The following is a 27,581-nucleotide window of genomic DNA, read 5'->3' on the forward strand; positions in this document are numbered from 1 at the left end:
AACTCTATTGCACATCCAGGCACCCATAGATGGATGGATCCTGTAGACTTCCTCCACAAGAGACACTGTGGTGATACAGACTTCATTTATCTTTGTTCAATGACCTGTTCGAAATAAGCTGCACCCTGATAGTTGGCAGGTTCCTGTGTCTCATGCTCAACAAGGTCTCACACTCACATGGTGTAAGAATATGGGCACGAGGCACCTGGTAGATTGAAAGTGAACAATGCCAGCTATCATGGCAGTTCACTTTGGGATATTTTTGGGCCTCCTGCAAGTCTCTGGTTTTCTCTAGGCCTAAAGACTCTGGGATTTTTTTATTTGCAAAGATGCCCCCTTGCTGCTCATGCACATTTACAGATTACCACAAACTCCTCATGAAAAAAAATTGCAGCATACTCACTACATCCTGTTAATGACAGGTAATTAAAAAGTTAATCTCTACTAATCTTTACTGTTGGCTAACCCACATCTTATTTGCAAAACCATTTGAGCTCTGAGCTCAAACAAACAACTGCCCAGTGAAGTATGCTACTAGCCCACTCTGAACTTGGCCAAATCTTATTAAAGAAAGACGTATCTACAAAGCAAGATTAAGATATTAGTACAAGTACATGATAGTGTACCTGTGCTAGCTTGATTTAGCTACCACTCAAACTTCAGCAGTTAAGGGATTGTAATGTGGATTTTCGCAATGCCTGACATTTATTTAGCATGTATATCCAGTGGGTTATGATACTCTAAGATATGCAGCTAGCTTGAAGCAGAGCAAATATATTAGCCCATATAATTAATCATACTTTTGTTCCTCTCACATATCCTATTCAATGCCATTTAGTAGACAGGCCTTGTGTTTTGGAATGGATCTGAATAACATTGCCCAAAGGGGCATTCTCAGAGAGATGTATTTATGTAGAAGAAAAGAAGTGATTTTTTTTTTTTTAACCCTAGAGAAGAATAAGGCAAATATTACTAATGTGTACAATAGGTAATTATAGGCTTTTCAAATACACCCAGAGAAAAAGCTACTTTAAAATTATAATTAAAAACAATTATTCTGAATTTACTCATGGACACCAATTTCCACTGAAAGCCCACCCCAAATATTTCATTTTACTCTTAATCCTTATGCCTGGGGTTTTTACCTGTTTAAAGAACTCTTATCAGTGCTACACTGGAAATGTGGGTTGGGCCTGAAAGCAGTAGATACTGGGAACAATGAGAGATAAAATTTGATAAGTATTTTGTAGAAATGTGAAAAAAAATCTCCTGACCATCATACCCCCCAGATAATTCTTTTTCATAGGAACTAGAGTATTTCCTATGCAGAAGAAGTGTGCATTTTTTCTGTATTTTAACACTGACTGATGCTTGAGGCAGTATGCTCTTCCTCCTTCCAGTGCAGCTAGCTGACTGGATAACAGTATCTATAAGCAAAGGTCAGGGTAAAGGCCTCTTTATGTAAAGCTAAGTACTGAAAGAGGAATACTTGTTTTTCTTCAGGTAGAAAGCCAGTTCAGGCATGTCAGGAATTCAAAGTTCAAGATTTAACTGTGAACCATGCTATTCACCAAAGCAGTCTCAGCATAATACAAGAAAACATAGAAGTGAAGTAGGAAAGAAAGATACCCCATTAGGGTATGTTACCTGCTCTATGAGTTTAAGAGACTAGTTGGCTTAAGGACTATATTCAGCCCCTTATACATATAGATAGTTATGCACACATATAGGTAGTCCACATATATGTAGTCCTTTTATAGCAGACTATAAAACATTTACTTACAGGCTATTGGTTCAAGGCGTAATAGTCAAGCAATGGGCAACTGGAAAGCCGTAAAATCTAATCACAGCAGAAAGTCATCCATGTGTCCTTGATTTGGTAACACGTTGCAGGGCATCCAGAGAGAAGCCAGGCACTAGCATGATGAACAGGAAATCTAATTCTGATCTGCTGAAGTCTTCTGAGTAACACACTAATCAGGCAAAACATGTTGGATAACCTTTGTGGAAATAATTTCTCTGTGGAAGGGATGGAAAGCTGGCTACCCTGCTTTCTTTTACATTAGGATGGAGTTATTTCACTTGATTATGTCAGAATAATCCTTATTTAGAAGAGCAGGATAAACAATGGATTCTAAAATATATTTCACCTACATTTTACACATAACATTATTTTAAGAAAAGCCATCACAATAAGTGGTTTAGAATGTTAAAAAAATAGTTAAAATTTGGCAAATTCCAGCTTTTTAATTGTTAAATGAAAAAGGTTCATTTAAAATTCAGCAAGACTAGTAAAAACTTTTCGCTTTGGGTGTTCTTTTTTGTTGTTTGGGTTGTTTTTTTTAAACTGCTGCTTACTTTTAGAATTTTTTGTGAAAACTTCCCTGAGGTGAAAAATGTTAAGATAACATTAAGATTAAGAAGATATACTTTACAAGAATGTGTGTGGGTGGGACAGGGATAAGACTGCATGTTGAAATATTAAGCAAATAATGTTACCAGTGACTATATGAAAAGACATAATCCACAGATTTTGAGAGCCATACCATTCAGCTTTCATATCCTTTTCATTAAATTCTTAGCTTCTCAGCTATGTGATTTAAAGGTCCTTCTTTGACTCATAACAGCACTTCCCAATTTACTTGAGGATCTTGTAGAGGGTTCAGGGAGGAGAAAGGATTGTTTCTTAAATATACACTTTAAAAGAGTGGCACTCACAAGAACATACTGCAAATTACATACATTTTCTTTCCAGTTTTTCCTTGCTGACCCCCAGGTGAGCCTTGCTGCTGACTCTAGTTCCATTAGTAACAGTTGAGGGCTTCTATAAACTCCTCCTCCATAGATTTCAAGGCCCAAAGAAGTATCTATAATGGTTTAGCTTGAGCTTCTGTATTATGAAAACATGAAGTCACATCAAGTAACTTTGTGCAGGATATAATTTGACAGGTCAGGTTTTTTCAGTAAGATACCTGTTCTTGAAGACTTCAGGAGAATTCACCATTTAACTGGTCAGTCCATTCACTCTTAAAAACTACATTCCCATCTCTAATTTGAATTCTTATTCATTCAACTTCCAGCACTGGCTCTTGTTACCCCACTGCCTATCACAAGTAAACTACAGAAACCAAGCATTCAAAAACTGCCAGCAGACCAGAGGCAGCTTAGACTCTTTATTTAACAAAATCATCCCTATTGCAAAGTTTCATGAAACAAGGCCTGTCAGGAAATCACACTTCCCAGCTTTTGTGAAAGTTGACAAGATCCATGATCCTTCAAATAAAACATTTCAAGCTGTCCAAACTGTCATTCTATGAAATTCAGTGTTGGTTAAATGTTTAAGCTTGTTTTGTCATGTGTTGCTATGTCAAATGCTGTGAAGTAAGTGCTGTATTAACTCTTTGTGATTATCTTCCTACTTAATACCCAATCACACCATAGATAGACTTATTCTAGAGTTATCAAACAGGATGGAAAAAAAAAAAAAAGGAAAAGCAAAAATGGACTTAGGCTGAAAGTACTTGCAATTCAGTTCACTGAATGATACCAAAGAGCTAAGCTACACAAACAGCATTGTTTTAAAAACTCCCACGTCAAAATGAATGCTATTAAGAAACTAAACCACATGAAAATTATTGCTTTTTCAAAAGTACTCAAAAGGTATGAAAACATGAAATTTAACTAAGCCATACAATAGGCATCTTACAACATATTCTGCACCAATGTGCTCCTATTCTGTGCAAAGAAAGAAACTTAGTACTGCAGAAGAAAAAAAAACGGGATAGAAGCTTTTTTCTTCTTTTGGCAGAATAATACATTGCCCTTCAATAAGAGGATCGAGCAAAGGCATGTGTGGTCAAATAGGGCACACCTGCATTTGCAAAAGTATGTCCCAACTAGGAAATGCAGTTCTGTCCCAAACAGCTAGCACATTTGCACATACTCATACTAAAAATATAAGCCAAATCCACAGAAGATCTGGATTTTTTCTTTTTCAGTTGTGGAAACCAAGGGAAGACTGTGCAACAGAGAACAGATTCATCACACACAAGAGGAACTTCACAGAATCACAGAATGTCAGGGACTGGAAGTGATCAAGAGATCATCCAGTCCAGCCTCGCTGCCAAAGCAGGATCACCTATACCAGGCCACACAGGAACTCATCCAGGCAGGTCTTGAATATCTCCAGAGAGGGAGACTCCACAACTCCCCTGGGCAGCCTGTTCCAGTGTTCTGTCACCCTCACAGTGAAATAATTCTCCTCCCGTTTCCATAGAACTTCCTATGCCTCAACTTCCACCCATTGCCCTTTGTCCTGCCATTGGGCATTGCCAAGAAGAGCCTGGGTCCATCCTCTCAGCACCCACCCTTTACATATTTATAAACATTAACGAGGTCACCCCTTAGTCTCTTCTTTTCCAAGATGAAGAGCCCCAGCTCCCTCAGTCTCTCCTCGTAAGGAAGATGTTCCACCTCCCTTAATCAATTTCATAGCTCTGCGCTGGACTCTCTCAAGCAGTTCCCTGACCTGAAATGTCTTGAGTTGAGCGAGGTTTCCCTATAAGCAGGCAGCTCCAGAAGGCATGAAGTTGATTGAGATTTAAATTATTCAGTAATTAGAGATAGTTCCAGGGCTGGCTGTGATAATCAGTTACACATCTCAGATGTTTAGATGAATGGGACTAAACCCATAACAGACTTGAAAACAATGAGTAAGGTTGATAGGTCCCAATGCTGATTACAATCCCTTGGGTTTAGGCCCCTTCAGTCACTGCAGTTTACATAGCTTCAGTGTAATGCCTAATGTCTATCTATTTCAGAGAGAGGGATTCACTTCACATTTCCCATAGCCTAAAGGCTCCTCACGCAGCAGAGAAAATTGAGAACAGGTCTCAAGTATCAGCAATGAATATAGTATGCAGTGATTAAGTAAAGCAAACACTGACAATCTCATATACTTTCTTATGCTTAATGTAATGCCCAGATCAGTTTGAAAACATCCATGTCACCACCTAACCGGTAAACATGCCAGCCAGTGCTGAAAGCTGTTCTCTTTAATAATCACATGATTTATGCAATTCCAAATACACAAGAAAAAGGAAAAATGAGTAAAACTGAATTAGAATTCAGAGCAAGTTATCCTGTGCCACATCTAAACCTACTCACCGTCAAGGTATCTCTTATTTTGTCACTGGCTATGGAGGGAGCCTAAAATCCTCTACCATAATGACAAGACAGCTTAATGAGCATTACTGAGATCTGACAATGTAGACAGCGACTGAATTCAATACAAAGTCCAGAAAAGTCTTAAAATAATATGCAGAGTACTCCAGTGGGTGTTTTAACTAGTGGACTCTTGATATCACCGGAGATACCAGAATAAGAAATTAAACACTTTAAGGGATCTAAAGCAAAAACTTTTAGGATAGAAGAGCTTATTGACAGTAAATAAAAAGCACCCTGCTCCTGAACGTCACAGTACTAAGTGAAAAAAAAAATAAAAATTCATAGATTTTACTAATGCAGGATCAAACCACAAACCTCTAGGTAAAAAGAGTCTCACTGGAGGCATTGAATTAGGCTTCAAATATTTCTTTAAAGGTATTCTTACAATTCCCTCTCTAATTATTATGTTACACCCTAACTACAAAGCTTTAAAGAGGCATCAAGGTGTGTGGTAACAGCATTCCTACAGTCTTGAGGAAAATGCACATTACACAGCAGAGTGCTATGCTGGTACTTCAGTTAAAAGTTACTGAGACTGGAATTCTGGCAAACATTCAGGGCAACGCTGTATCAAGCTGAATGAATTAATGTTTTACTAATGACTTGAAGTGAAGCTAAAATCCATCTTTAGAATGGGGAAAAAATAAAAAAAAATACGTTTTTTCAAAGAGCTTCCTAAGGGCCTGCTGCTAAATGAAATTCTTTCCAGTACTAAAACCAAAAACTAATTAGTTAGATCTGCAAAAGAAAGATTAACTGAAGAAAACCCCAGAGAAAATAAACCATACTACAGTGACTTAAGAAATTCTCATCTAGGCCAAACTCAAACGAAAATCAGCACAGCTCAAATTAATTCATTCATTTACTCATATAATATCAGGAAAAACCTAAACATCATCCAAACACAATTTGGGTTTATGAAATTAATGCCTTCATTTTTCCAGAAAGTACACAGAAACTGATGAAGCAAGAATGGTCTTTGTAAAATTTAGTAGGTCAAACAGAATCTTACAATAGTGAGAACACTGCAAATTAAAATGCACAAACTGCAAAAACTGGATGACAATGTATGATATCATTATGTTTTCACCATTTTTAATTTAAATTGATTCTTTGTGTATTTTCATAGGTCAAGACTTATTTTAAAGAAATCCAGAAACTTGTTGGATACATTTAATCTGTTTATCTGATGAAGCTCAATGGGAACTCTAGGGACTCTATACAGTTAACTGGCAAGTGAAGGGATAAATGCCTAAGTAGTCCTGAGGGCTATTTAGGATCCCTCCGTGAAATAAGGTTGGAAAATCAAACAAACTAAGCTGCTGTGAGCAGGGTTCCTCGACAGCAGTCAGTGTGGCTTCTCTCATTTCATTCTTCTCTGGACCTCTTTACTCTGTCCAAATCAAAAATACTTGAAATCAAGAACCAATATAATTTCACAGGCTTATTATAACTCAGTTTAGGAATTTGTGTCTTTCTGCAGGTTCTCATGTCACTCCCAATCAAAATTACTCCTGAGAATTTGCAATTATTCCACTTAGGCCTAGTGTGTCTCCTTAATCCCTTTAGTTCTTACATTTTGACCTAATTTTACTGCTCATTGTTATGCCTCTTTTGCTTCTAGCTGGGCCCTATGAAAAATATAAAGTCAAACTTTGTGTATTATTTTTGAGTAAAAAGCCTGCAAAGTACTTATAGCAATATCCTGAGCATTATCTTTTTGCCTCTCACCTGATAGGTGAGAGGCAAAAAGTCAAATAAAATCAATGACACTATTCAGATTGGTAAAACAAGCAGGATTCAGCTCCAAGAGCTAAACTGGTCAATTCTGTTGGGAATACATTGTTCTTTCAAAGTCAGGCTTATTTTACACGGAGGACAAGACTATTAGCCCTTACTCAAGGAGTGCTGCCCTAAACCTTAATCTAACCCATCAGCCTAGGGGTTATTCTGAAATGTACTGCCCCAAATAGGCCAGCTGGCCTATTCAAGTCATTTTAGATTGTGCAATATAGCAGACCCTTTTCAATGTATATATTTGGGGGATAAGGTGATACTCAAGTTAGAAACAGAAAATTCAGTAATTTCCTGCAGTCTAAAACACCAGTACAAAGAAAACAACATAACTGATACAGAAGACAGTTAAAGTCTTTCCACTGAGATTAGTAAGATTTGTACTAGATTTTATAGATATTAACTCTGCAATGGCTTTGCAGCCACATTCATAACAATGCCCCCAGGAAGTACTTTTTTATTTACAGAAAGGTTTATTTTGAAGGTCTGTTTGGTTTGTTAGGGTTTTATATAAATCATAGTGTCAAGCTACTATTTACATTCCCTGGTAATACTTACAGTAAGGAGCGTGACACGCGGAACATTGTTTGGACACTAACCTGGGGTGTATCAAAACAGCAGCAACAAGCCTGGAAACAGACCAGAATCCAACACAGTACTTGGCAAATGATGGCAAACATACTGGCAGCATGTGATGCCCTCATTTTTAAGCCAAAGATGCGTGTAGTTGATATTTCTTGCCAAGTCTACTGTGTCCAAATGCCATGTGTGAGGTCAAGCAAGGATGCTGCAAATAATTCCCAGTGATATTTTACTAGTCTGCTTCTTTAAAAACTGTCAGATGTTGAGTCCAAAATGTCTGTTCCTACACTATAATTATAGCTCACACAAGAAAGCACATCAGTATTACAGTTTTGAAAAGCAGCACTGACAACTGTTTTACTTTAATAATTATACTCCGGAGTGTAGTATTATTCTCTCACAAATAAATAAACTATACCAGAACTGTGAAATTCCTAAAAACATAATTTTTTATTTACTAAAATGAAGGATGACTAATTAAATAATTATATTTTACAGACTTAATGGAAGTTTTCTCTAGCAGTAGAGCATAATTTTTTTTGCCTAAACACACTTGGAAAAATTTAGGACATTTTCTCAGAAATAATGTTTAAAGAAATAATGTTTGAAAGATTCTTGATTTAGTGGGGATTTAGCCAGAGGTTAGCCCAGGAAAATACAGTGCTGTGTTAAGGCATTCAGAGATCTGTAATGAAACGTTTAAATGAGATTTAGCTAATGTTGTAAATCACCAGTTTCAGGGAGCCTTGGCTTTGCAATGCTTTGGCTTTAAGTCAGAAAGGCTACCCCAAGAACCTGAAACAAACAAACAAAAAATTCTTTCTTTCCTTCCCTAGGGATCCTCTCATTCTGAAAACAGCCTTGAGAATCTGTCATTACTTTCCCTTTGAAACTATTCTACCCCAGAGGCACTGCATTGAAAACCCAATTTGGCAGTCCTAAAGAAAAAGTTCACAGGACTCCACTTAAGGACTAAACAGAGAAGGAAGTTAGGTAAGGGAGGGACAGATTATCATTCAGATTAAGGCTGAAGAGGGAAATTACCTCCTTGCAAAATCTATCTTGTTTTTAATTTTTTTTTTTTCAATGTTCCAGGTCAAAAAAGCCCAAATAAGGGTTTTATATATATACATATATAATTTATTTTTTTTTAAACCCAAACCAGGAAAATTTAATATAATGCAAAACATTGTTAGCATGGCACCAGTCTCTTGACACAAAAAATACTGAGGCACATAATAGAGTTCTTAATAGAGTGCTGTGATCCTGGTTGACAGTTTCCCAAGCATTACAAGACAGACAGGGGAGGAGGAGGAACATGGAAGGCAGACTACTGTGATGAGAGAACTAACCAAGTACAAGGAGGTCAACAACAGGATCATATTTTTAAATATATTTTAGGGTAGGTCAGTATTTAGAAGAGATGAATATTGCTTCGTTGACTTTGTACATTTCAGAGTTATCAGAACACCTACAAAGAATAAAGAATTGTTCTTATGTGAAGCAAAAGTGGAGGCAACAACAGTCCTCTATAGAGAAGCACTGATCTTTCACTGGCATTTGACACATTGCTGTAGTATTGCTACCCCAGTCCCAATACCCATTGCTGGACAAGAGAATGTATTTGACTCTGGTACTGCCTCTGGAGGTATGGGATTTGTGCTAGGGTCTGAGTTTATTTCCAGCTTTGGGGTATGTTTGTTTTACTCTCTACAATCAGTAGAATCTGGCAAAAACATACAATAAACCAGTTAAACCAGTTTCTCTTTATTTGAAAGAGCATATTTCATGAGAAAATACCTTCCACAGATTGGGTAGTTGGGCATTTAGATCTATACTCAATTATTACGACCTACAGCAGTGACATTAACAAACCTCAGACAAGCAGAGCACAAAGTAAAGCTAGACAATGAACTTCAGCTTTAACAGTGCAATTTCAGACCTAGTTCCTATGTAAGGAGTAAAAATTCCTCAGACAATTCACAAAGAATATGGTGTGAAATTCTAACATGCACTGTTCTGACATAGACACAAGAGCATAACACACTGGAGCTAATTTCTGTGTCAGTTTTCATTCTAAACAGATTAGTAACATTTTGAATAGCTGAAGCACGAACTCTATGCACATACGTGGCCATACACATCCAGCTTCCTGGAGCTTTCAGTAATATGAAGTTACTGCAGACACTGCAGCTTCTCATCAAATTTACTGAAGTTACTCCATAAGTCTGTTTTTCACTAATTAAAGGGTTCAAGCATTTTCTGATGGATTTTTTTTTTCTTCATTCCAGTGAGTCTCCCAATGGTGTGCAAATTTACATAGCACAAATACATCCATAAGTTCAACTATCAGTCTGGATTTCCTTCTTTATAATTTCCTCTGCACAGGAGGAAAAAAAATAAAGAAAAAAGATCCTGTTTTCCTTGCCTTCAGGTAATTTTGGTTCCTTTACTAATCACTGAGTGAAGAATTTAATAATAAAAACATCAGGATTCACCACTGTCACATGCTTGCACTTGCTGAAGAGGCCACTTCTGAGGAAAGAGATTCAATTGAGACTATTTTGCAACCTTTGTGGAAAAAAACCCAACAACAACAACAAAAAAACACCCACCCACAAAATTCCACACTTTGTTCAAAGTTTTGCTAAAATGGACTCATAACACTTTCACAGTATCAACAGGTCTCCAGGAGATCAGTTTAAGATCAAAATTCAAAAGAGAAAGCAAATTGTTAATATGGACTATGGTAGTTTCTTTCAAAACATCACACAGCTAACTCAGCAGCATCCAATATACTACGTCTTCTTGTTCCAAGTATGACAGAAATGTGAGGACTCATCCACTTAATAGCAGATTGTCCCGAGGATAAATCCCTAAACATAGAGAATAAAAACCTTTTCTACCTTTAAATATATTTGTGCTAACAAATAACTGAATTGTGTTCTATTTATTTCACTTTTTAAAACTACTTTTATGAAACACGTCATTTGAAGACAGAAAAATGCTACATCCGTACATATGTAGGTAATTGATGATGACAATAAGACTCTTTCAGAACTTAAAACCAGTTCCCTCTGCAGTTTTCTCCCTTATACAGTATGTAAATGAGTTTGTACCACTACCATATTTCATGCTTTTGGATCCTAGGTCAGGATTTTGTATGCAGCATGGCACTCACTTTACTCCCACTGTGAGAAATTGAGCGGGCGAGGGCCAGAAGGTGGCAGAGTGCTGATTTGTCAATTTTTCCCTCACTAACATGAGGCATGGATCCAGCATGGATTTAGGAAGGGCAGGTCGTGCCTGACCAACCTGATCTCATTCTGTGATCAGGTGACCCACCTGGTAGATGTGGGGCAGGCTGTGGATGTAGTCTACCCGGACTTCAGCAAGGCCTTTGACACCGTCCCCCACAGCAAACTCATGGACTGGTATTGTAGGTTCCCCTCACTGAGGTGTATTCAAAATAAGGTTAGCTGAACCGTATGAACACATATCCATTTACTGAGTCACATTTTGAAACATTTCTGATTTCAACTAGATCGCTTATGGGCTAGGGCACAATTCAGCTTAAGCAAAGTCCCACTTGTTTCATTTACAGCATTAAGCACTGTGTGGTGGCCATCACAGACTGGTTACTACTGCAAAATTCCTGATACAAGAGGCAGAAGCATGATGTCAGCCATTCTGCTGTGGATACTGATAGTCTGTGCTGCATCTTTCACTTAGAATTTATGTGTGGTCTCTCAGAGTGATCTGGTTTAAAATCAAAACCACTAAACAATAGTCTTGGTACCGCAAAGATTCTGCCAAAATATACCTGAGCTGCAAAACACTGCCTTTCATGTGTTTCTGAAGAGAGCGGACACGTAGACAGATTCAATTGCTGTATTTTTCACCCATTACAGAATCTAAAAACACTGCTAATAAATCTGAGTTATTTCAAATAGACAAATAGTTACATTTTGATCACAACTTCATCCCTTTTAAATGCAGTTCTTCCAGCTCCAGTGAAGCAGAAAATCAGAGATAGTCTGAAACAGAGCTCATTTCTCAGTGTCAACAAACAGCCCCAAGAAAGCAAACACCGTCTTACCACCTAGCTAAGTAAGCAGTCTGTAAGATGGTAACATCAAAAGTTCCAAAGGTACTAAAAAAATCAGTAAGCACCTTGTTATCATAATGATTCTTTGTATTATGAAAAATAGCATGTTGTTACAATTGACAAGCTTAACAGCTCTGCCAAGTAAGAGCAGATGTGTCAGGTAAGCTTTCCAATGAAATAAAAATTCTTGGTATAGAGTCAGAATACATTAAGTGCAATTTGCTTTAACTACACTTTTGCCACTAGAAAGTGTTCAAATAGCATGAAGTGAAGTCTTACAAATTTTGGGCTCTCAAACGACAACTCAGTTGTACGAAATTATATTAATCAGTTTGCTGAGAGCAAACTTTCTTCATCTTCAGTTACTCCCATCATAAGAAACCTTGAAATATCTCAGGACTGAGAATTTGTTCAGCTACTAGATGAACAACTTGTAACTTGAAAATCATGAACAATGGCACCCTTTGGTGACAACTGTCCTAAGAAAATGGTGGAATATATAGCATTTCATGTTCCATTATCTTAGCTTTAAATTTCTCTGATCTAAATCTCGATTAAAAGAAAACATTTTCAAAAAATAAGTCTAGTGCTATAAACTCTTACCTCACTACTTGTTCTCTGATGCAGCAAAAATTTGTTAAGACATTTTCAAAAGTCTCTAGAGGTGCTGTCTCTTCCATTCTTGTCCAGGGCAAAGAATAGGAGAACATGCTTTAATATCCCACTCCCAGCAATGATAGATCACAGTGTCACAGTATCACCAAGGTTGGAAGAGACCTCAAAGATCATCAAATCCATCCTGCCACCACTGACCTCACGACGAGACCATGGCACCAGGTGCCACGTCCAATCCCCTCATGAACACCTCCAGGGATGGTGACTCCACCACCTCCCTGGGCAGCCCATTCCAATGACGAACGACTCTCTCAGTGAAGAACTTTCTCCTCACCTTGAGCCTAAACTTCCCCTGGTGCAGCTTGAGACTGTGTCCTCTTGTTCTGGTGCTGGTTGCTAGAGAGAAGAGACCAACCCCTTCCCGGCTACAACCCCTCTTCAGGTAGTTGTAGAGAGCAAAGAGGTCTCCCCTGAGCCTCCTCTTCTCCAGGCTAAACAATCCCAGCTCCCTCAGCCTCTCCTCATAGGGCTTGTGCTCAAGGCCTCTCCCCAGCCTTGTTGCCCTTCTCTGGACATGCTCAAGTGTCTCGACGTCCTTCTTAAACTGAGGGGCCCAGAACTGGACACAGTACTCAAGGTGTGGCCTAACCAATGCAGAGCACAGGGGCACAATGACCTCCCTGCTCCTGCTGGCCACACTATTCCTAATGCAGGCCACGATGCCATTGGCCTTCTTGGCCACCTGGGCACACTGTTGGCTCACGTTTAGGCGGCTATCAATCAGCACCCCCACGTCCCTCTCTGTTTGGCAGCTCTCCAGCCACCGACCCCCAGCCTGTAGCTCTGCATGGGGTTGCTGTAGCCAAAGTGCAGCATCCGACACTTGGATTTGTTAAATGCCATGCCATTAGACTCTGCCCATCTGTCCAGTCGGTTAAGGTCCCTCTGCAGAGCCCTTCACCCTCTAACTGACCAACTCCTGCTCCCAACTTGGTGTCATCTGCAAATTTGCTGATGACTGACTCAATCCCCTCATCCAGATCATCAATGAAGATGTTAAAGAGCATGGGGCCCAGCACTGATCCCTGGGGGACTCCACTGGTGACTGGCCACCAGCTGGATGTGGCACCATTCACCACCACTCTCTGGGCTCAGCCTCCAGCCAGTTCCTAACCCAGCACAGAGTGTTGCGGCCCAAGACACGAGCTGGCAGCTTAGCCAGCAGTTTGCTGTGGGGGACAGTGTCAAAGGCCTTGCTGAAGTCCAGGCAGACCACATCCACAGGCCTTCCCACATCCACCAGGCAGGTCACCTGATCATAGAAGGAGATCAGCGTGGAGAGGCAGGACCTGCCCTTCCTAAATCCATACTGGCTGGACCTGAGCCCTTGGCCATCCTTCAGGTGCACAGTTATTACTGTTCAATCTGTGACTGACAGGAGAAACCCCTATTCACTGATCTTAATGCCACTAATGGGCTGTGCTTCTTGTGAAGCAGTAAGAGAAGCCAAGTACAGGAGGTCAAAATAAGCTAATTTGAACATTTTTTTCAAAGGAGTATATTATTAAATCAGCTAATAAAATTCATTTCCAATTACTCATAGAGCTATATATCATATATTAAAATAGACATCAGAAGTAACATAATCTAGCCACCTGTTATCACAGAGGAATATCTACATTTAGAATCATAGAATCAGTCAGGGTTGGAAGGGACTACAAGGATCATTTAGTTCCAACCCCCCTGCCATGGGCAGGGACACCTCACACTAGATCAGGCTGGCCAGAGCCTCATCCAGCCTGGGCTTAAACACCTCCAGGGATGGGGCCTCAACCACCTCCCTGGACAACCCATTCCAGGGCTTCACCACTCTCACGGTGAAGAACTTCCTCCTCACATCCAGTCTGAATCTCCCCAACTCCAGCTTCATTCCATTCCCCCTCATCCTATCACTACCTGAGATCCTGAGAAGTCCCTCCCCAGCCTTCTTGTAGGCCCCCTTCAGATACTGGAAGGCCACAATGAGGTCACCTGGGAGCCTTCTCTTCTCCAGACTGAACACCCCCAACTCCTTCAGTCTGTCCTCATAGCAGATCAGCTCCAGCCCTCTGCTCATCCTTGTGGCCCTTCTCTGGACACCTTCCAGCACCTCCAGATCCCTCTTGCAATAGGGGCTCCAGAACTGGAGGCAGTACTCCAGGTGGGGTCTCAGCAGAGCTGAGCAGAGGGGGAGAATCACCTCCCTTGCCCTGCTGGCCACACTTCTCTTGATGCAGCCCAGGATCTGATTGGCCTTCTGGGCTGCAAGTGCACACTGAGAACTCATGTTGAGCTTCTTGTCCACCAGCACCCCCAAGTCTCTCTCCTCACGGCTGCTTTCCAGCCAGTCACTGCCCAGCCTGGATTTGTGCCTGGGATTGCCTCGACCCAGATGCAGGACCCTGCACTTGGTCTTGTTGAACCTCATGAGGTTGGCTTGTGCCCACCTCTCCAGCCTGTCAAGGTCCCTCTGGATGGATCCCTTCCCTCCAGCTGTCTGCTACACCACACAGCTTGGTGTCATCAGCAGACTTGCTGAGGGTGCACTCAGTGCCACTGTCCATGCCACCCACAAAGATGTTGAACAAGACTGGTCGCAGGACTGATCCTTGAGGGACTGCGCTTGTCCCTGGCCTCCACTGGGACGTGGACCCACTGACAGCCACACTTTGGGTGTGGCCATCAAGCCAGTTCTTTATCCATCTAGTGGTCACCCATCAGACCCATGTGTCACCGGTTTGGAGACCAGGATGTGGTGCGGGACAGTGTCAAAGGCTTTGCTCAGGTCCAGGCAAACGACATCAGTTGCTCTCCCCTCATCTATTAATTTTGTCACCTGTTCATAGAAGGCCACTAGGTTTGTCAGGCAGGATTTTCCCTTGGTGAAGCCATGCTGACTGTACCAAGTCACCTCTTCACTATTCTTCTGAGTCAGTAGTGCCTCCAGGAGGATCTGCTCCAGGATCTTTCTGGGCACAGAGGTGAGACTGACCAGCCTGTAGTTCCCTGGGTTCTTCCTTCTTACCCTTTTTGAAAATGGGAGTAATGTTTCCCCTTTTCCAGTCTGTGAGGACTTCCCCAGACTGCCATGACTTTTGGAATAGAATAGAGAGGGGTTTAGCAACCTCATCTGCCAGTTCTCTCAGTACCCGTGGGTGTATCCCTTTGGGTCCCATGAAGTTGAACACTTTCAGGTTCTTCAGATGATCACGAACCTATTTAGGAATATCCACATTAAATAGAGACTTTGGATGTGAAACCAGAAGTCTATTTATGTGTTTTGTTTACTTCTTAAGCTGTTCTTTGTTCTACACAGAAAAGCCCTAAAACCCCAAAACCTACATGTTTTCCCCTTAAGTGAATATATACCCCTATAGTCAATTTGTTTTTATTACTTTCTTTGGCATCCTTCACAATCCTGCAATATATTAACAGTCAGAAGAATTCATGTCAGTCACATTACGACCTTTGACAAGCCATTGAGGATTCTATAACATTAAGCAGGTAGAATCAGAACTTGAATGCTGTGCAACATGTGCATGAGGGACAATGAGTTCATGTGAATATGAATGGAACCTTTAAAGAGGTAGGCAGCCATAACTGCAAATCAAAATTTAGAAAGGTGCTCAAGACAAAAGGATTATGAAAATTTATGTGTAAAGAGGCTGGACAGGGAATAGAAAGGTAAAATTAGAGAAAGCCTGAGTATCTGAGTAAATGTCCAGAATTTCATCTTGCTAGAGTAGTTTGAGTGCTTTTTCATTAGATGCCATTACCCTTTCATTGACACATGTCTTTGTAATCGCCAGAAATAGTCCACAATACGGGAAAGTCATAACCAAAATCATATTCCAGGAGATAACATGGCCTTCAGCTGCTTACATTGATTGTTCTTAAACTCCTAAAGTATACTTAGATTCTCTTTCAAGAACAACAAAAGCACAGATTTTATGAGTACTCACCACCATCTTCAACCATGAAATGGAAAATGTCACTGGTAGCATTGTCACCCCCTCGTAATACATAGCAGATCTTCATATCATCAATATCAGCTAGAAAGAGTCAGGAAAAAATAGATTTTATTTTAAATGCTGAAGGTAGGAAACTGTTTCTAGGAAAACATGACATGTATTAAATACTTAGGTCTCTGAACAGAGAGGTCAAGGGCCCTCAGCAGAACTCGGGAATTTTGGTATTAACAGTGCTGAGATTTTAGAGATATCATTCCCCCTCCCTTTGATTATCCCTTTTCAGTGTCCTCTTTTCTTTTAGATATAACTACAAAAAGAACTGAAGGGAAATGTAAAAACATGAACTCAATAGTCAGAACTACTTTATGTTTCCAGTGGTGCATTTTCTTAAACATATGTGTATCTTCACTAAGGTGCTGATTCTCTCACTCTTTATTCTATACTATACTGTAGAGGTCACAGAAAATCTTTTGCTGAAATGGAAGCAAAACTCAGGGTACTTTCTATTTTAAGTGATATCCTCCATTCAAGAGGAAAACCAAATTAGTCCACATAACCTCCTCTAGAGACAGATTACTTCTGGCACATGGCCTACCTCTAGGATAGGATAGGATAGGATATGTCTACACATTTTAAACTAGAGAGATCTCATTCTCATTAAGTCCCCACAAAATGCCCTCTCCATCACATCCTCCTTCCTACCTGCATTTTTTTGAAGGACATGGCATATAACCTATAAGAACTGCCATAAACAGCGCTAAACCACTTAGTGATTGATAAAGAATGTAACCAGATGCAATTAAGCAGACAAGACATCAGTAAGAAAAAAAAAAATCAATAAAGAGTTTTGAATCATCAATTTCAATAAAGAAAGTATGGAAAGATGAACAAATATTTATTAATATTGTGCTTTCTCATTTCCTTGAGCAATGCTGAGAAATACATAAAACATAAAAACTAAGTTTTTGTCAGTTTCTTTGAATGGCTGCTGTTGGCAAAAATCCACACCTGGTACTTTTTTTTAAGAAGAAGTGTTAGAAATTGATATAAATTAATAGCATTCAAGTGAAGCTCAAGAACCACCCAAGTTCTTCCCTTCATCTGAGTGCACAAGCAAGTGCTTTTGTTAGAGCTCCTCAAAATCCTCAGTTCCAAAAGCAGACAGACATCTTTTAGAGCAAACAAGAGTATTACCAGCAAATTAAAGTCATCAAAGAATCTCTTCCATAAATATTTGAAAGTTAATGGTCATAAATTCATGTGGTTGGAAAGAGGAAACAAACAAATAACCTCTACATGCCAGTGGAGCAAACACATTTTTCATAGTGCAAACACTTGCACAAGTACTCAGCTCTGCCCATGTGGGTAGCCTTATTAAAATCCAAAACTCCAACATATATATAAAGATAACAGTTGAGCCAGTGTTTGTAGGACTGGGACTACCTCATCAGAAAAAGTCACTTGTCATCTAAACATCCTAAAAGAATCATAAAGGAATGACCTGTTTTCTATTCATTAAGAAAAGTTCAGAGCACTTGAGCAATTCTATGCTTTCTTTCCACAGATGATTAGGTTATGTTTAGTTATATTAAAACTTGTGTGGTTGTAAGCATAACTCCTTACTGTATAACTACAGTGCCTGGTAATATTAATGTGATATTGGAATTCTCCAACATAATTTTCTATTTCCAAAAAAATTACATTTTCCCCAGTAGGATGGGATGGGATAGGATAGGATAGGATAGGATAGGATAGGACAGGATAGGATAGGATAGGATAGGATAGGATAGGATAGGATAGACCAGACCAGGTTGGAAGAGACCTTCGAGATCATCACGTCCAACCTATCATCCAACACCACCTAATCAACTGAACCATAGCACCAAGCACCCCATCCAGTCTCCTCCTAAACACCTCCAGTGCTGGTGACTCCACCACCTCCCCAGGCAGCCCATTCCAATGGGCAATCACTCTCTCTGTGTAGAATTTCCTCCCTTCAGGGGTTGCTGTGGCCAATGTGCAGAGCCTAGCACTTGGATGTGTTCAATCTCATGCCCTTGGATTCTGCCCATCTGTCCAGCCTGTCGAGGTTCCTCTGCAGAGCCTCTCTACCCTCCAGCAGATCAACTCCTGCCCCCAGCTTGGTGTTGTCTGTGAATTTACTGATGATGGACTCAATGCCCTCATCCAGACCATCAATAAAGATATCCCTGTCTCTTGAACTGGGGAGCCCAGAAATATGGCCTCACCAGAGCAGAGGGAGAGAAGAACCTCCTTTGACCTGCTAGCTACACTCTTCTTAACACATCCCAGGATACCACTGGCCTTCTTGGCCAAAAGGGCATGTTGCTGTCCAATGGTTAGCTTACTCTCCACCAGAACTCCAAGGTCTTTCTCTGTAAAGCTGCTTTCCAGCAGGTAAAGCCCTAATCTGTACTGATGCAAGGTATCATTCCTCCCCAGGTGCAGGACTTTACACTTACTCTTGTTGACCCTCATTAGGCTTGCCTTTGCCAACTCTCTGGTATGTCCAGATCTTCATGAATGGCCACACAGCCTTCTGGTGTGTCGGCCAATCCTTCCAGTTTCATATCATCAGCATGCTTGCTGAGGGTACACTCTACCCCCTCATTCAAGCTGTTGATGAAGATGTTGAATAAGACTGCACCCATTACTGACCCCTGGAGAACACCAGCACTTACAGGTCCCCAACTGGACTATGTACTATTGATCACGGTCCTCTGAGCTCTGTTGTTTAATCAGTTTTTGTTCTATCTATATCACAATACACTCTTCCAACCCACACTTCCTGAGCTTACCTATGAGGATTTTATGGGACACAGTGTCAAAATCCACTACTCTGGATTTCACAGTGCTTTGCACAGTAACAGTAGCGGGCTACAAGGTAAGGGACAATAGTGAACTACACAGTTTTGATTACGAAGCTCGGTCTACATGAGTCTTCTGTGTATCACATTACTTTTCAAAAGTGTAGCTTTCTAGGTTCAATCATTTTCATTTCCCTGCCACCCACAAATTCTCCCACAGCCAAAGCTGCAAAAGATATGAGGACGTCTAAGGAAAACAGCCACATCCTTTCATCTATAACTTTTGCTCCCAGTCAGTTCTCTTTTCCTGTCCTCAGCAGATGTATTATCTTCTGAGTGAGCTTGATGATTTCTGCCTTTTATGCAGCCATTGTAGGCACCTCTTCTCCCTTAAGCACTTGGCCCTGCATTCATAAGATATTTTTATGTTGCCTCATAAACCACAAACCATTGTAAAAAGCTTTCAGAAAGATCAGAAAAGAGATACCACAGAAATAGCCCAGGCACTCAGGAGGTGTTTCCTTGTAGAGGTCAAAGCACAAAATTGTTGCAGAAATGTGTATTTCTTAAAAATACTCTTCAGCTCAATACAAATTAGAATGCTTGTGCCTGTACAGTCAGGGAACTCATAAAGTTATATCACTTTCTGGGGACTCTCACAAGCTTTAAAACCAAATTTTTCTTAAGGAAAATGTGCTTACGTATTTATCACACAGCTCAGGCAGCCCCAGGATATTGAGGATGCCTGCATGAAGACCAGTCAAACTGCCAACTGAAAGACAAGTAACAACTTAATTTTGGTCACTGGACAAATGTACATCTGGCCCACATGGCACAGTGCCCCCTTCACCTCCTCAAAATGTGGGATATCACTGTACCATGGCAGGTGTCACCTTCCAAGGAACATACGCTCAATTATTCTACATTCTCCAATATAAGAAGAGAATAAAATAAAGTAAAAATTATACTGTTTATTTGCTCACTCCCATTCTCTTCTGTTTCTCACTTATTCACAACAGTACTCTTCATACTACTTGCAGTTCACTACTGAAGCCTTACATTTTAAGGAACTGTGGTGGTTCCCAAAGCTTAGACGTGGCTCAGTCCGTTGTCATCCTTGGTTTTGCACTAAAACTGAAAAACTTTAAACACCCCAGACGTTAGAAGGTTCATCAGGCCCTTCTGCAAGACCTGGTATATCTGATGAGAACATCACTACAACCAAGATTGTAACCAAGGATACAGTATGGGCTCTGTGAAACAGAATACAGCCAACTATGAGAGTTGATTTCCAGCCTTATCCCCTATACAGCCCAGCCTGTCTGGGCCCCTGCAACTTGGAGTGTCCATGCTGTTGTGCTGTCTGCTCGCACCACAGCTGCAGGAGGTTCCAAGAAACCTAATTTCATTGTTAATTAGACTGCTATTAGCTCATTGCAAAGTAACATGCAAAATTCTCTGGAGCATAGCTAATGCTCCCCCTTTAATGAAGTTACTTCACAGTCTAGCATTGAGGCTTTATTTCAGAACATATGGCACATGTGGTTTTCATCCTATTTATACCACCTAGTATTTTTGTTCCATATAAAGAGTAAGTACCACTGACATAATTTAAAAACACTTACATTTCTTTCTAATTTACCACAAACACTTTGTGGTTAAGGTTTGTGTAATTAAGGCAACAAATGCACTCATAATGTATTATTTCCCTATGTCTGGGAAATTACTTTTATGTGTAAATATGCTAAGACTGTATAGCTACTGATACCCTAGCTGTACTATGACCATTAGTTAATAATAGCTAGGCCATTCCTGTAGCATTTTCTAAATAACACTGTTTAAAGGCACTCAGCTTCTAAAGATCTGGAACCATATGAAGACTAATTCTGTTACATACATTTCTATCACTAATAAAAAGTTCAAACTGCAGTAACTTGGACTGAAAGCTCTCCAAAGCACAGATGCTCCTTCATTCAGTGCTTATCCAGTAGACCCCCTTTCCTATTTAAAGCTGCCACAGATGCAATAAATAACAAACAGAAATGAAAAATAATAAAGTCATAAACAAGCCCACTATTAAAGAGTTTAGCATGAAAAAGTATCTTTCCAGAGATCTAAACAAAGCATGGAGTATTGTAATACCTTGGGTAAACTGGCTGATGCTATGGTTGCCTTTCCCCAGGTGGATCAGGAAGCCATGGCGTGGACCCTCTGTGATTCTGATTTTAAGAGTAACAAGTAAACTGTCTCTGTCTTCCACTTTGAGCACCTTGTTGGTAATCAGAAAACCGATATGACCTGTGGCCAGAATACGGAGTGTTTGAGCACCTTTGTTTATTACAATTTGAGGTACGCTGTTGTCCACAGCCATTATCCGAATCTTCATAGTCTGAGGTTTCCTCGTTTCAAACACAGTGTTGGGGAAGACATAGAAATCAGTATGAGTGCCATCTGTAACAGTGAAAGAGAAGCTATCCTCCACTGATTCTGTGCCATCATGTTTGTAGCTGATTAGATTTTCATTTAGATCTTTTTTAGTGAAGGCAGTGACTGGCTTGGAGTTATTGAACATGATCTGACCATGAACCGGTATTTGGGTGATGATAAATTTTAGCAATGTGTCAGGTGTATCTCTGTCTTCTGCAGTCAGTTCAAATGGGGTTATCAGTTTATATTCATTTTCACTCACCACCAGGTTATGGATCGTCACAACAGGTTTCTTATTGTCCACATCACTGATAGAAATTCTGAAAGTACGAAATACAGGGTTATAGCCATCGGTCACCTCAAACTCAAAACTATCCATTTTCACCTCATCTTCTGAAGTGTGAATGTAATAGACCTTATTGCCTGCTAACAGGAGCTGAGTAAAAGTGGAGATGGGTACCCCGGGCTGATCTGTGCATTCAAGATGACCGCGAACAGGTGCTCTAGTAATAGTGAAAACTAAGTTCTCATCTGGACTATTCAGGTCACTGGTACTAAGTAAATCAGTAGTAAGGGTCACCTTCCCTCCTTCCTTCAAAGAAACTCCTTTGCTGATTACATCTGGGAAGATAATATCAACGCTACCTATTGTCACATAGAAGTAGCGATCAATCAGAGGATTTATTCCATCTGTCACATCAAACTTGACAAGATCACGAACTCCTTCTTGGCCAAAATGCACATAGCGAATTAAGTTTCTATCCACTTCATCTTGGGTGAAGTTCATCCCCAGGGTGATATTCTCAACTCCACCTGAAGGCTTTATTCTCTGTAAAAGGCCTTGTCTTGGCCCATATCTTATAATGTATGTCAAGGTTTTATCTTCAGAATCCAGGTCAGTAGCCCTCAATATTCTGTTATGAATAGTTCTAGTTTCCCCTATTTCAATCTCCAAACCATCATTGATGGCCATTCTGGGTGTCTCATCATCTACAGGAATAACCATGATGAATACCATTTTCCTAACGGTATGTTTACCATCTGTGACTTTCACTTCAAAACTGTCCTCCTTTGTCTCAGAGTCATCATGTTCATAGAGTATGTTGGAGCTCTCGGTTATCTGATCCAAGGTGAAGCTCTCCACTAGAACTGTTCCATTGACCAGCTGGTTCACAATGTGGCCATGCCTGGGAAGCCTGGTGATTGTGAACACTAACTCATCAGCAGGTATGTCTGCATCAACTGCGTTGAGGATAGGAGTATCAATAACCAGGCTCATGCCTTCCATCACAACAAACTCTCGCACAAAAATTTCAGGCTCTTCATCGTTGATTGGCATAATGACAATGGGGAAAAAATGCCTTTGGGAAAAGTTAATGCCATCGGAACAGCGGAAAGTGAATCTGTCTTCAACAGGCTCTATACCCTTATGTATACTTTGAACATAAAAAATATGCCATTGACGGAGGTCTTTCAATGTAAAAGCACTTACAGCTATACCTGCTCTGGATTTTTCAGATCCTGGCGCCGGAGAGATGTTCTCTATGTACCCAGAGGTGGGCTGAGCAACGATGGTGCAGAGTATATCATCACTAGGAGTATCTACATCTTCAGCCCTGAGGTTAGCAGGAGTAATGACCCGTTTGTCACCTTCCATTACCATAAACTGCTCCCCCACAAAAATCTCAGGGGCTTGACTGTCAACAGGAAGAATGGTCACCAAGACTGAAACTCCTTGAACAACATTGCCCCTGATGCTCCACTCTTCAGACAGGTCAGACAAGGTAAGGTTGAAGGTATCTTCTTTGGGCAGAAGGCCTATTTCACCACCTGTATGAGCATATACCACAGCACCATCCAGCAGATCTCTCTGGGAAAATCGCTCTGCAGGCACCCCTTGGACCAGGATGCTTCCATGCTGAGGAGGATCCTCTACAATAAAGGTCAACATTAAGTCATCCGTATCTTCATCTGTGCCTTGAATGACATTAGCTGTGATTTCAGCGACGCCATTCTCCAGCACATCCAGGTAGGAACCAAGAGTGCCTGGGGGCAGCCGTAGACTAGGAACCTCATCATCAACTGGGTGCACGTTCATTTTCAGTGTGATGGGCACAAAATGAACCCCATCACTCACATCAAGCCTGCAGACATCACTGTTGGCCTCCGCTCCACTGTGCACATACACCAGTCTTCCTTGTTTGATATCCTCCAGGCCAAAGACACCTCCTGGAATCAAACTGTACCCAGAAAGCTGCAACTGGCCATACCGAGGAGCCTGTGTGAGGATAAATCTGAGATGGGCAAGTTCAGTGTCTGTGTCACTGGCATCTAGCTCCGTTGGTCTAAGAACATGGCTGCCTCCTTCAGGCAAAGTGAAGCCAGTATTAGTGATTTCAGGAGGCTGGTTATCTACAGGCTGCAGATAGATGGTGAAAGTCCCTTTGGCTGCATTGCCAGCTGCATCTTGCACTTGATACTGAAACTGAATCAAATGAGGGGCCACCCCTAGTTCTTCCTCTGGGGGACGGTACGAGATCTTGTGATGATTGATCTGGGCTTGTGTGAAGTGGGTAACTTCCACAGAGTGATCCTCAGTCAGCACAAGGGATCCAAGGCGGGCTCCATAGATATCTGGAGCGTGGTTAGTGTCAGTGGGGGGCTGAGTTATTGTGTAGTGGAGTTCGCGGTCCCCTGAATCCTGATCTGTATAACACAAGTGCTTTCTCCGCAGCGGGGTCACCTGCTGTTCTGCAACAATTAAGTGCAGGCTGCTGCTACTATGCAGCTCTGGGGCTAACCTGTCCACAGGATGTACCCGGATCACAAAAGTTTGTGGCCCAGAGCGGTTGGGTGGGTCATTGTCATCCTGGACTCTGAAGACAAACTGGTCCAATACAACCCCTGGACCAGGGCTGTGAGGCCCAAAGTGGTGGTAATAGAGACGCCCTCCCACAATGTCCTGCTGCAGCCACTCTCGCACTGGCTTTTCATAAATCAGTGAGCTCCCTGCTAAACCTGGCACTCTCCGCCAGGAAAAGCCCTCTTCTTCTTCTTCTCCCCAGCCAGGAGGTGGTTGTGCTTGACGGAGGAGGAGCTGCCCAGCAGTGGGGCCAGACTCCACTGTGAAGAGCAGGATAGCATCTTGTGAGTCAATGTCAGTGGCACTAAGAGCGCGGGTGGTGATGGGCACTGTTTCACCTTCAGCCATGGCCAGCCCTGTGTTAGCATTGAGTAGAGGTGGCTGGTCATCAGTGGGCACCAGGGTAATGGGGAAAAGGAACTCAACATGGTGGCGAGAACCACCATCTTCCAGCCGCAGCACCAGATTATCACTGAGTGAAGACTCACTGCCATCATGCTGATAAATGACCCGGCCTGCTGACAGCTCAGCCACCGTGAAGTGTTTACGAGGAGCAGCAGGTGCTGAGGTGTCCTCCAGGAGTGTGAGATGGCCATGCCTCAGCCCTGCCACCACACTCACCTGCACCTGCTCAAGGTCATCCTCATCACTGATCACTAAGTTGGGGCTGGGACCAGGGCCTGAAAGAGGCCGTGACTGCCCTTCATAAAGCACAAGGCCAGTGTTGCGGGTCACCACAGGGGCCAGAGTGTTCATGGGCTTCACCACAATGACAAAGGCAAAGGGCTCTGAGGCAGCACCCTCTGGATCCAATACTTCCAGCTCAAGCTCAAAGAGACGTTCCCGATCAGAGTCCTCCATGGGTGGCTGGTAGGCGATGCGCAGCTCCCTCACATCCCGTTGGCTGAAGGAGGAGACAGGCAAGCTCCGGTCATCTGTGCTAACCATGTGGCCCTGGCCTGGGCCAAAAGGAGAGGTGATGTTGAAGAGCAGCAGGTCTGGTGGTGACTCGACATCCTCAGCTGCCAGCATGTCAGGTGTGAGGGCGGTGAGGACAAACTGGTCCACCTCCATCATGAGCATGGCCATGAAGCTGGGTTTAGGGGCCACATTCTCAGTCCCTGCCCGGATCCGCACCAGCACCTGGAAGTACTCACGCTTCAGCAGTGCCCCACTACCTACCGCCTCCCGCAGCTCGGCCACCAGCGGCACTAGGTCACGGTTGGGAGAGCCTCCGGCTGCTGTGTGCCTGTAGCGCAGCCCCAGGCGCAGAAATTCCTCGCAGTCCCACATTGAAGCGGGCACCGGGCCACTTCCCGCCGCCTCCTCACGAGCGGCTGCCGCCACCGCCGCCGCTGGGGGGTAGTTGAGGATCTCTCCGTAGCGGGGCAGCCCGGCCAGTAGCGGCAGCAGGCCCACTCTGCAGCGCTGCCTGCTCGGCTCGAAGGCGAACTCCAGGCTCCGGGCGTCCAGCGGGTTGCTGGTGCCCCGAAGGCGCTCCACCGTGAGGGGCAGGTTGCGGGTGACGATCTCCAGTTGGGTGAAAAGCACCTCCACCTCCAGCACCAGGGGCAGCACCATGGCGCGGCTCGGCGAGTCGTAGCGTAGCTGCAGGCGGACGCGGTCCCGCGCGGGGCTGCGGCCGCCCAGGTGAGAGTACTGCACCTCGCGGGCTCCGAAGTCGCAGGGGAAGCGCCTGGGGCTCAGGCGGCCCGGGCGCTGCCACAGAGGATCCTCGTCCAGCACGGTGAGGTAGCACCGGTCCCCCGGCTGCACCTGCAGCACCAAGTCCCGTGAGGGGTCCAGCCAGGCGGAACGGCCAAGGGGCACTCGCAGCCCGCGGTTCGCCACCACGACGGGGGCCGCCTCCGGCGCCCACGGTGAAGAGACCGCGGCGCTGCCTGGCGGTGGTTCTGGCGCCCCTACCAAGACACAGCCGGCCAGCAGTAGCAAGCCGGCCAGCATCCGCCGTGGTGCGGCGGGGAGATCCTGCATGGTCCTTGCTGGCGGAGCGAGCGCTGGGAATCCCTGGCAACGGCGTCTGTACTTCACAGGGGCCGAGTGACGACTCCCCTCCTGCCACCGGCGCGGCGCCTCAGGACTCTCTCGCCCCACGTACACGCCGCACTCTGAGGGTAGCGCGCCCCCTCCAGAGGGGAGCTACGAAACTCCGCCCTGCGCCTCCGAGAAGCCAATGAAAGCCCACAGGAGGCGAGGCCGTCTGGCACGATTGGACAGAGCAGTTTGACAATCTTGCGAACTACGGTGAGGACAGCCTCTCCTTCCCGCCCCCTCGACAGGTTCTTCAGGAGAAGAAGAGAAAGCTCCACGCCGGGCTCCGGCTGTACAGGGAACAGGGAGGAAGGGGAAGGCAAGGGGGACATGGATCAGCCTGACGGCGCAGCACGCCTTGCCGGCATCCACCGCAGAAAAAGTGTCATAGATCTCCCGGAGCCCTCATGTCGGGGAAGGGCGGTGCTGCTTTGCCCACAACGGAGGAGCGCACTTCTGTGGCTTCGGGAAGCAGCGGAAGCGCACCGCCGCTCCCCTCCTTCCCTGGGCTGAATGTCCCCCGTTCTCGCCTTAAATCCTGGCGCCCTGGGGCACAACTGGAGCGGGGTTGTTACCGAGTTGCCGCTGGGGAGGGCTGGGGATTTCCTTTCTTTTCGGGATAGGGGGTGACAGGTGGGCGCGGGGCGGCAGCATGCCGGTTGCCGTCGGCTGCAGGAGCGCGGCCGCCTGGTAGCCGAGCCAGGTTAACCGGAGGTGCGGTGGAAAGAAAGATGCTTGCAGGAAACCACGGCCGGTCAGGCGAGTTGAAGCGCGGGAGCGGCGTGCACCTGCGGGGTGTCGGTGTGCAGACCTGCCGGCCGGCACCGCTTGCCTTCGCGCCAGAACGAAACCGGACAAGTATCCCCGGGGCAAGGCGCATTAGTTGATATCCAGTTTCATTCCTCAGAGGTGACTAGTCACAGCAGTAGGTGAATAAAAAGTTCTATGGTATTTCTGCCATCTTGTGTCTGAACTTAAAAGTATATTAATAAGAGCCTGAGCTTGTTGGCGTTACTTTCCTTTTAAAAGTCCTTGTAGCCATCTAAGTTTGGTTCCAAATCTAGGCTGTAGTAAAC

The 27,581-nt window shown here is 43.2% G+C and overlaps 1 protein-coding gene across 1 annotated transcript in view; it reads right to left on the reverse strand.

The window, feature by feature from the left end:
* Nucleotides 1–26,483, reverse strand: part of FREM2 (FRAS1 related extracellular matrix 2) — a 132,546-nt gene extending 106,063 nt beyond the window's left edge. Inside the window, exons 1-2 of the mRNA XM_054162973.1 lie at nt 21,306–26,483; nt 16,327–16,416 (exon numbers count right to left, since the gene is read on the reverse strand). Of these exons, the coding sequence (XP_054018948.1) occupies nt 16,327–16,416; nt 21,306–26,448 (5,233 nt within the window). The 5' untranslated portion in view covers nt 26,449–26,483. The remainder of the gene's footprint in view (nt 1–16,326; nt 16,417–21,305) is intronic.
* Nucleotides 26,484–27,581: the final 1,098 nt, after the last annotated feature.

This window comes from Dryobates pubescens, chromosome 7 (assembly GCF_014839835.1).
Source record: "Dryobates pubescens isolate bDryPub1 chromosome 7, bDryPub1.pri, whole genome shotgun sequence".
NCBI classification, from domain to species: Eukaryota; Metazoa; Chordata; class Aves; order Piciformes; family Picidae; genus Dryobates; species Dryobates pubescens.